The sequence below is a fragment of the Borostomias antarcticus genome, assembly GCF_949987555.1.
Source record: "Borostomias antarcticus genome assembly, chromosome: 8".
NCBI classification, from domain to species: Eukaryota; Metazoa; Chordata; class Actinopteri; order Stomiiformes; family Stomiidae; genus Borostomias; species Borostomias antarcticus.
Window position 1 is genome coordinate 3,739,263 of NC_140241.1, and position 9,631 is coordinate 3,748,893.

The 9,631-nt window shown below is 53.0% G+C and overlaps 1 protein-coding gene across 1 annotated transcript in view; it reads right to left on the reverse strand.

The window, feature by feature from the left end:
• bmper (BMP binding endothelial regulator) overlaps positions 1–9,631 on the reverse strand; it is a gene marked incomplete at both ends in the record, with an annotated part of 25,853 nt that extends 16,222 nt beyond the window's left edge. The window contains 3 exons of the mRNA XM_084442103.1: positions 131–230; positions 8,078–8,163; positions 9,517–9,631. Of these exons, the coding sequence (XP_084298229.1) occupies positions 131–230; positions 8,078–8,163; positions 9,517–9,631 (301 nt within the window). The remainder of the gene's footprint in view (positions 1–130; positions 231–8,077; positions 8,164–9,516) is intronic.

Sequence of the window (9,631 nt, forward strand, 5' to 3'; positions counted from 1 at the left end):
CAGCACATACATCTCTATGGTAACCGCCGTTTCCCCTGGTGAGATTCAACATTCAAATAGCTTTATTGTCCGTGACGTTGTCCTCTGTGTCCGTGGTGTCATGGTGGATTGTGGGAGGATGAGTTCTTACCCTTACACCTCTCACAGCACGCCCCCGTCTGCTTGACCACCAGGGCACATTCCTCCGACACCAGCGGACACTTCTCCTGCTTACAGTCTGCTTTCCCCTCCTACGGGGAGGGAGAGGAGGGAGGGAGAGGAGAGGGGGATGAGGAGGAGAGGAGAGGAGAGGAGAGGAGAGGAGAGGAGAGGAGAGGAGAGGAGAGGAGAGGAGAGGAGAGGAGAGGAGAGGAGAGGAGAGGAGAGGAGAGAGGGAGAAGAGAGGGGGATGAGGAGGAGAGGAGGGAGGGAGAGGAGAGGAGAGGGGGATGAGGAGGAGAGGAGGGAGGGAGAGGAGAGGAGAGGGGGATGAGGAGGAGAGGAGAGGAGAGGAGAGGAGAGGAGAGGAGAGGAGAGGAGAGGAGAGGAGAGGAGAGGAGAGGAGAGGAGAGGAGAGGAGAGGAGAGGAGAGGAGAGGAGAGGAGAGGAGAGGAGAGAGGGAGAAGAGAGGGGGATGAGGAGGAGAGGAGGGAGGGAGAGGAGAGGAGAGGGGGATGAGGAGGAGAGGAGGGAGGGAGAGGAGAGGAGAGGAGAGGGGGATGAGGAGGAGAGGATACGGGGGGAGAGGAAAGGGAGAGAGGGATGGTGAGGGAGAGAAAGTTTTGATTTCACTAAGTTAAGTTGTTTTTCTTCGTATTGTTTACACATCCGTTACACACAATAACTCTTCTACGCTCATAACGAGAGAGGGGAATCATTCATGGATCCGCCCCGTGATTCAGATCCGCTCCAGAAGCTAATCAGGTCCAGGGTACCTCGGACCATGTTCCAAGTATGAACGTCATGGTTATTTGTTTTCGAATGATGGTGTGAACATGCATACACACCCATCCACGGCCGGCCACACACACACACACACACACACACACACACACACACACACACACACACACACAGACAGCAGTGAACACCCTGTTCCATTACTGTATTGATACAGTATGCCCCAGTACGACGGTAAGGTGTTCAGATTTGAGAACCTATTCTGATTTCTGAAAGTGCAAATAATGACGGACGCAGCTGAGAAGCGTCTCAAGTTGGGCTGGACCCTCTGGCCAGCCTCCCTCACGGTCAAACCGTGGTTGACCACAAGGCCGACTGCAGCGGCCCGAATCTCATCAGAGACGATGGTTGTCCTTCTCGCTCCTCCTCCTCTTCCTCCTCCTCCTCACTCCTCTCCCTCTCCTCTGCCTCTCTTCCATGACTCTTCGAACCCGGAGCTTATCTGTGGCCCTTTTACAGTATCGCTCAAGTTCTGATTGCAAATTTTGCGCAACAACCTTGGAAATAATACGTTTAGCCATGTGAATGGCAGCTTGTTCCATGCGAACAGAGGTTTTATTCATGACGACTGTGCAAAATGGAGAGAACTGTGTCGAGTGTTTTGAAAATCAAAGTGTGGTTTGTTATTGAAATGTTGAAGCGTGAAGCAGGAAATGTGCTCGTATGTCAGCAGAGTTAGTTTAGGGAGTCGGTAGACGGGTTTCAGGTTGTGGTCGCTGTGTCTTTAGTTCCAGTGTGTTAGTGTGTAAACAGAAACAATGTAATTTGCTACCAAGAGAACGACGACTATGAAACATAAGGCTTAGAGAACAGAGCAGCTGTATGAGCCCAGCCATCACCAGTCATTTAACATGTCTCTCACTCACACTCTGCCCAAACACACACAGGTCATAAGAGGACACGCACACTGCTAAGATAGAGCACTACTAATGTCCTGCCATGCAGGGTACCTTAATACACAGCTGACCCTAACCCTTTACCCACCCTGACCCTTCACACCCTGACCCTAACCCTTCACCCATCATGACCCTGACCCTTCACCCACTATGACCCTAACCCTTCACCCACCCTGACCCTAACCCTTCACCCACCATGACCCTAACCCTTCACCCACCATGACCCTAACCCTTCACCCACCATGACCCTAACCCTTCACCCACCCTGACCCTGACCCTTCACCCACCCTGACCCTAACCCTTCACCCACCCTGACCCTAACCCTTCACACACCCTGATCCTAACCCTTCACCCACCATGACCCTAACCCCTCATCCACCCTGACCCTAACCCTTCACCCACTATGACCCTAACCCTTCATCCACCCTGACCCTAACCCCTCATCCACCCTGACCCTAACCCTTCACCCACTATGACCCTAACCCTTCACCCACCCTGACCCTAACCCTTCACCCACCCTGACCCTAACCCTTCACCCACCATGACCCTAACCCTTCACACACCCTGATCCTAACCCTTCACACACCCTGATCCTAACCCTTCACCCACCATGACCCTAACCCTTCACACACCCTGATCCTAACCCTTCACACACCCTGATCCTAACCCCTCATCCACCCTGACCCTAACCCTTCACCCACCATGACCCTAACCCTTCACCCACCCTGACCCTAACCCTTCACCCACCCTGACCCTGACCCTTCACCCACCCTGACCCTAACCCTTCACCCACCCTGACCCTAACCCTTCACACACCCTGATCCTAACCCTTCACCCACCATGACCCTAACCCCTCATCCACCCTGACCCTAACCCTTCACCCACCCTGACCCTAACCCTTCACCCACCATGACCCTAACCCTTCACACACCCTGATCCTAACCCCTCATCCACCCTGACCCTAACCCTTCACACACCCTGATCCTAACCCTTCACCCACCATGACCCTAACCCCTCATCCACCCTGATCCTAACCCTTCACCCACCCTGACCCTAACCCTTCACCCACCATGACCCTAACCCTTCACACACCCTGATCCTAACCCTTCACCCACCATGACCCTAACCCCTCATCCACCCTGACCCTAACCCTTCACCCACTATGACCCTAACCCTTCACCCACTATGACCCTAACCCTTCACCCACCATGACCCTAACCCTTCACACACCCTGACCCTAACCCTTCACACACCCTGACCCTTCACACACCCTGACCTTAACCCTTCACACACCCTGACCCTTCACCCACCATGACCTTAACCCTTCACACACCCTGACCCTTCACCCACCATGACCTTAACCCTTCACACACCCTGACCCTTCACCCACCATGACCCTAACCCTTCACCCACCCTGACCCTAACCCCTCACACCCCCTGACCCTAACCCCTCACACCTGTGACCCTAACCCCTCACAAACCTTGACCCTAACCCCTCACACCCCGTGACCCTAACCCCTCACACCCCGTGACCCTAACCCCTCACACCCCGTGACCCTAACCCCTCACACCCCGTGACCCTCACCCCTCACACCCCGTGACCCTCACCCCTCACACCCCGTGACCCTAACCCCTCACACCCCCTGACCCTAACCCCTCCCACCCGTGACCCTAACCCCTCACACCCCGTGACCCTCACCCCTCACACCCCGTGACCCTCACCCCTCACACCCCGTGACCCTAACCCCTCACACCCCCTGACCCTAACCCCTCACACCCCCTGACCCTGACCCCTCACACCCCCTAACCCCTCACACCCCTGACCCTAACCCCTCACACCCCTGACCCTAACCCCTCACACCCCGTGACCCTAACCCCTCACACCCCTGACCCTAACCCCTCACACCCCGTGACCCCAGCCCACCTCTCTGCTGCAGGCTGGCTGGCAGGAGATTAAACCCCCGCTGTGGCCCAGATCACCAAAATAAAACAGGGAGGATTTTATTTACAGAGAGCTGCTCACTGCTTCCCTCAACCACGCTGGTCTGGATGATGTCACCAGCCAGGAGGAGGGGGAGGGGCCAACAGGGAGAAGGGGGGAGCAGAGAGAGAGAGAGAGACAGAGAGAAAGAGAGAGAGAGATGGAGAACGAGAGATGGTGTGAGAGGCACAGAGTCCATACATAGCGCAGTAAAGCTCTCTCTAGACTGCTGACCAAACATAGCAAACACGAGCACAGTGTCTGACCACAGCTGGACACACCTGCCAGGACGTACACAGAGAACCGCGCTGCCAGCGCCGCTCACAGCTAGACGCGTCTGCCCTGACCGACAGAGAACCGGCGGAGTGTCTGACCACGGCCGGACAGACCTGCCAGGAGGAACCGGGAGAACCAGAGTCTGACCACAGATAGGTCCGCCCAGACGGAGACAGAGAACCAGTCTGACCACAGCCACTTTATATCAACATGTTTCCTGAGGGTCACGCAGAGAGAAAGCAACATTTCAGATGGAGGGAATTGATGGAAAAGTTGAGGGGGTGGGGGTGGGTGTGGGGGGGGTGGGGCACACAACCAAAAATCCCCCTCATCATTTCTCTCCTTCTCTCTCAAAAAAACAACTTTGAGAAAGACTCTTCTCCAGTACTGTTGCAGAGGTCACGTTTTTTGTCCTTGAGGCTCCCTACCTCGCCCTGTGACCCCGCCTACCTCCCTACCTCCCTCTCTCTCCCCCTCTCTCTCTCTTCTTCTCTCTCTCTCCCTCTCTCTCTCTTCTTCTCTCTCTCCCTCTCCTCCCTCTCTCTCCCCCTCTCTCTTCTCTCTCTCTCCCTCTCCTCCCTCTCTCTCCCCCTCTCTCTCTCTTCTTCTTCTCTCTCCCTCTCCTCCCTCTCTCTCCCCCTCTCTCTCTCTCTTCTTCTTCTCTCTCTCCCTCTCCTCCCTCTCTCTCCCCCTTTCTCTCTCTCTTCTTCTCTCTCTCCCTCTCCTCCTCTCTCTCTCCCTGTATGTTCACACCTGTGTTTTTTCTGAGTCGCTCAACTCTGCCTCCATTAGTGCTAAGTGGCGTGATGAGGTGCGACCCCTCTCAGCCGGGGTCAGAGGTCAAAGCAGGTCGGCACGCCTCATAAACACTCAACATACCGCTACACGCTCGGAGGCGTTCTATTGGCCAATGGGTGGTCTGGAGACTGTTATTGGACTACTGGTCGTCTCTGGTGTGGTAACTGGGATATGGGTTGACCCTGGGGTGTGTGTGTGTGTGTGTGTGTGTGTGTGTGTGTGTGTGTGTGTGTGAGTGTGTGTGTGTCCTGTGACACATACTGTACATGTAGGCAGATCATCAGTATCTAGGAGGTCTCTTTCCTACTCTCAGTCCCTGTCTCTATCACTCACCTTCTCTCCCTCCCTCTCTCTCTCCCTCTCCTCTCTCTCTCTCCCTCCCTCCCTCTCTCCCTCCTCTCCAATGGGCATGCTGTAACAGGCTGCTGAGCCGCTGGGCGGCAGGGATGGAGAGATCAGTAGCGAGAGATCAGTGGAGAGCTCTTCAGAGCTGCACTCAAGTCAAAGACATATTTAAGCCCGGACTCCTTGGCCCCCGCGACCTCTCACCTCCCTCCAAAACAAACAGGTTGTGACCCCGTGCGGAGCAGCAGCGCCGGGCCCGGGACCAGGATGAAGACAGATACGCGGCGGCCATGTTGAAAATGTCAGGGTTTCCTCAGACATGCAGCTGAGTCAGAGACAGAGATAACGAGTGAATGTTCTGCTTCGGTGTTTCTGTGTATCTGTGATATCGTCAGTGATAGATACAGGCTCTCCGTTATCTAGCAAACCTTCCCCTATTCTTGTAGGGGCTGGACAGCAGCCCTTTGACCCCTGTGACCCCCTCCTCCCTAGCCTGTCATTAGGAAGGCTACAATCCATTGGTGAGGGCAGGTTAGCTGGACACAGCTCTGTGCTCGTGGTCTAGGGCCGAGGGGTCTGGCATCACGTTCGCTTAAAGGGGCACAGTCACACTTGTCTGAGTTCATATTATTTGGATTAAACACGTACATGCGTAGGCCTTTTTAAAATCACGGTCAGTGTAGTCCTACACGGAAAAAACCTGACGTCACCCGACTGGTTTACCCTTTGACGTTTTTCCGCGATTCCATATTCCGTTGTAGGGCAACGGCAACGCTGACAGTGATTTTAAAAAGGCTTCCACACAGAATGTAAGTTTAATCCAAATAACATGAGCTTTAACAAAACAAACTGTCCCTTTAATGGATTAAGTGACTCAACGGTAGCTTGTTTGAGCAGAGCTGAAGTTCCTCACTCTGCTGACCCAGTCCAGACAGACATGCTCTCAGCTAGAGGTCTGCTGATGATAAGGTGGGCTGGTGATGGCAGCCAGAGGTTCACGGTCCAGTATGGATCCCTCTGTGTTGGAACAGGACAGGACCTTTGGTTGCCCAAACATTTACAGATCCCTGAGCTCGTCAATCACAGCTACTGGTTGAGGGGGGGACTGAGGGGGGGGGGGGGGAGAGCTTCGGCCACGCTGATAACGTGACACGTTCACGCCAATAAAAGCACAATGAGCCGAACTGAGCTGAGAGGTAGAGAGGGGGGTCGGCTGAGGGGTGGGAAGAGACAGAAGCCAGAGAGGATGAGTCTTGAAGAGGGGTGAGAGATGGAGGAGAGAAAGCCAGAGCTGCCTCCTCCTTGTCTGGAGCATGACGGCTCTGTGTGCCTCCAGGGGGGGGGGGGGGGGGGGGGCGTTAGCAGGTAGCGCGCCGCGACTGGTGGGCTGGGACTGACGGCTCCGGCGGCCAACAACCCCACCCCCCCTACGCCCCATATCCCCACCCCCAAAGACAGCGTGGCGACACGGGTGCCTCTGCCCCCCTCCCGCCCCCCCTCACACACACACACACACACCCCCCGGAGGTCCTGGGGGGCCCGGGACACGACGGCGGGGAGCAGAGATGAAAGGCTAGCCGGGGCTCACTGATGACTGATAGCATTCAGCAGGGCTCCATGCGATGGCTGCCTGATAAGAGGCCGCTGGAGAGAGAGAGAGAGAGAGAGAGAGAGAGAGAGAGAGAGAGAGACCTCTAGAGAGAGGCCATCACTGAGAGACCTGTCACTGCGAGAGGCTATTAGAGAGAGAGAGAGAGAGAGAGAGAGGGAGAGAGAGAGAGAGAGAGACATAGATAGATAGATAGATAGATAGATAGATAGATAGATAGATAGATAGATAGATAGATAGATAGATAGATAGAAACTTAATTTATCCCCAATGGGAAATTCACTTAGTTGCAGCAAAACTACGCAATACACAATATAATACAATGCAATACAGTAACATATCAAAATGCACAGTGACACAGAAATTAACAAAAAAGGGGATGGTGCAATAAGGCACAGAAATATGCAGTATACATATATCCTATATATCCTACAGGGTGGGCAAAAAGTACTAAAGTACAAAAGGGTGAAAGTATATATCCAGAAATATGCAGAGAGATCCATCACTCATGAAGACATATCACAAGACAGAGGTCATCGAGAGAGACTATCACTGAGAGAGAGCAAGAGAGAGCAAGAGATAGAGAGACAGAGAGAGAGAGAGAAAGAGAGAGAGAGAAAGAGAGAGAGAGAGAGAGAGAGAGAGAGCGAAAGAGAGAGCGAAAGAGAGAGAGAGCAAGAGACAGCACATGCTCAACAAAGTCTACCACGAATGTTGTTTAAGCGCGCGCTCGAGCCACATGACACTTTTCCAGAGGGCTTGATAGAGCAAACATGCCGGAGCACCAAGGCCCTGACACAGAAAAGCCTCTCACTTCCATGCTCATCCCCTAAAACAATGACCTTCACAGCGGGGAGAGACAGAGGTCAAAGAGCACATGTTCCGGGAAGGACTCGTCCTTTAACATTCGTCGCCTAGTTTAAACAGGCAGGCGCGGCTAAAACAGCCTGACTACATGCACGGTGCCTTCCACCAACAATAGGTACTAGTCTACATGTTACTACAATTCCACGTAAAAGCCAGCTTGCAACCTTTGAGTTAAAAAGTTGAACAAAAGACTATAGATGCATTTCAAAGATCCAAAAAGCAATCATCAAAGGCAAGTTCATTAATTCAAAGTTGCTCTTACAAACAAATTACGCACAACTAACCATGTTACTCTAAGAAGACACAGCTAGGCCTACTTAACGATAGAGAGTTTATGATTCCATATGTATTTGGGTGTATTCTCACCAGACAGACGCAGGTGATGCAGGGGTTGTCCGTGATGTTGGGAATGTGCAACACCTCTCCCTCGTTCTCACAGCTGGCTTCTGTACCTGTCAAGGGAGCAAGTGAGAGGCGACGAATCTGTGAGGTTGACTGACAATCAGGGAGAGAGAAAAGGGACAGATATCCAAAGTGATAGAAGCGACAGACTCGCTATTTCACTGATGCGCTTTTTCTTGTATTCGACCCGTGTCCACGGCGACGCGTGTGCAGGCTTTACCACGCCGCGGGGGTGGGATGCGCGTAATATATATCATCTAAACCGCGGTGTAGGCCCGGTGCTATATATACACCCCTGTGGTCAGGTGTGGTCTAAATTTAGGGCATGTAGGCCTAAAGACGGCGTCGCTTAGTCACAGAGGGAGCCGCGGTTTACTCCGAGAACCAAACGAGCCCCTGGCTGTATGCAAACGGCGGAACGAGATAAAATGAAGCGTGTTTTCGGTGTTTATTCGACATCCACGTCGACGCGCACGCACGGTCACCGCCGTGACCTGTTCACGTCAGTTGGCAGCAGGAGTTTGGAGAAGCAGCCCTTTAATCCGGGGGCAGACAACCCCCGCAGACTGCGCGACGACTGTCACATTTACAACCTTCGCGTGTAATTAAACCAACACCGCTTTAAGTGATTGAGGGGAAACCCAACACTCACGCCTCTCTCTCTGGTGCTTTTCCCTCCTTTTCAAAAAGGAGTGATGGATGAATTTAAATGTTTGTTCACCCACAATCAGGTGCGCATTGGTAAGGCGCGTTTGGGCCAGACCACTTTCCTCTCCTACAAAAGTGGTAAAAGGTTCTCTGTTCGGGGAAGACATAGGCGAACTATCCCGGGCCGGTGAGGAGACAATAGACAGATGATATAGCGCATATTTGGAATACCAGGTAGCTCCACGCTATGGGAATCTGATCCAGTGGGATTATACTATAATGGTAGCCTACTCGACTGATACCGATATAAGGTTTTCTTTCTCCCGTGAAAGATATTCTCATGTTTACTCAACGATAACGCAGAGGCAGCCTCGTACGCCGACACCGACTGTACGACTTTACTGACATTTATAAATGACAGAAAGGTCATTGATGGCCTGCTGGTGATGTATGCGTCTGGATCTCACTGGGTTCAAAAGCGCCGGTGACAGGAGGAACAGAAGGTTACGGTTGTCCTGATTGTTGCATGTGAATGAGGTTAGTTTCACACATCGCCCACGGGCAGGGAGAGAACTAGACCTGTTAAAATGTTCTATAGGCGACAATCAGGCACAAACCTGGAGAACCCGCTCTCGCTTGGCACGCGCGAGTAACGGGACGAGTGAGTTGCATGGCTTTGTGTTTCAGGACGTAGCTTCAACTGGACTTGAAATGTACAAAATAAAAAATGAAGTAAGATAGTCTATTTGTGTTACCTGTGATCAGAGGCGATGATGACTGGGGCGTTAGGAACAGCAGGAACGCACAGAAGAGACTGCAGGTGAACTTGGAGGAAAGTTTCAAGACGCTCGAGCAGCAAGATAACCACAT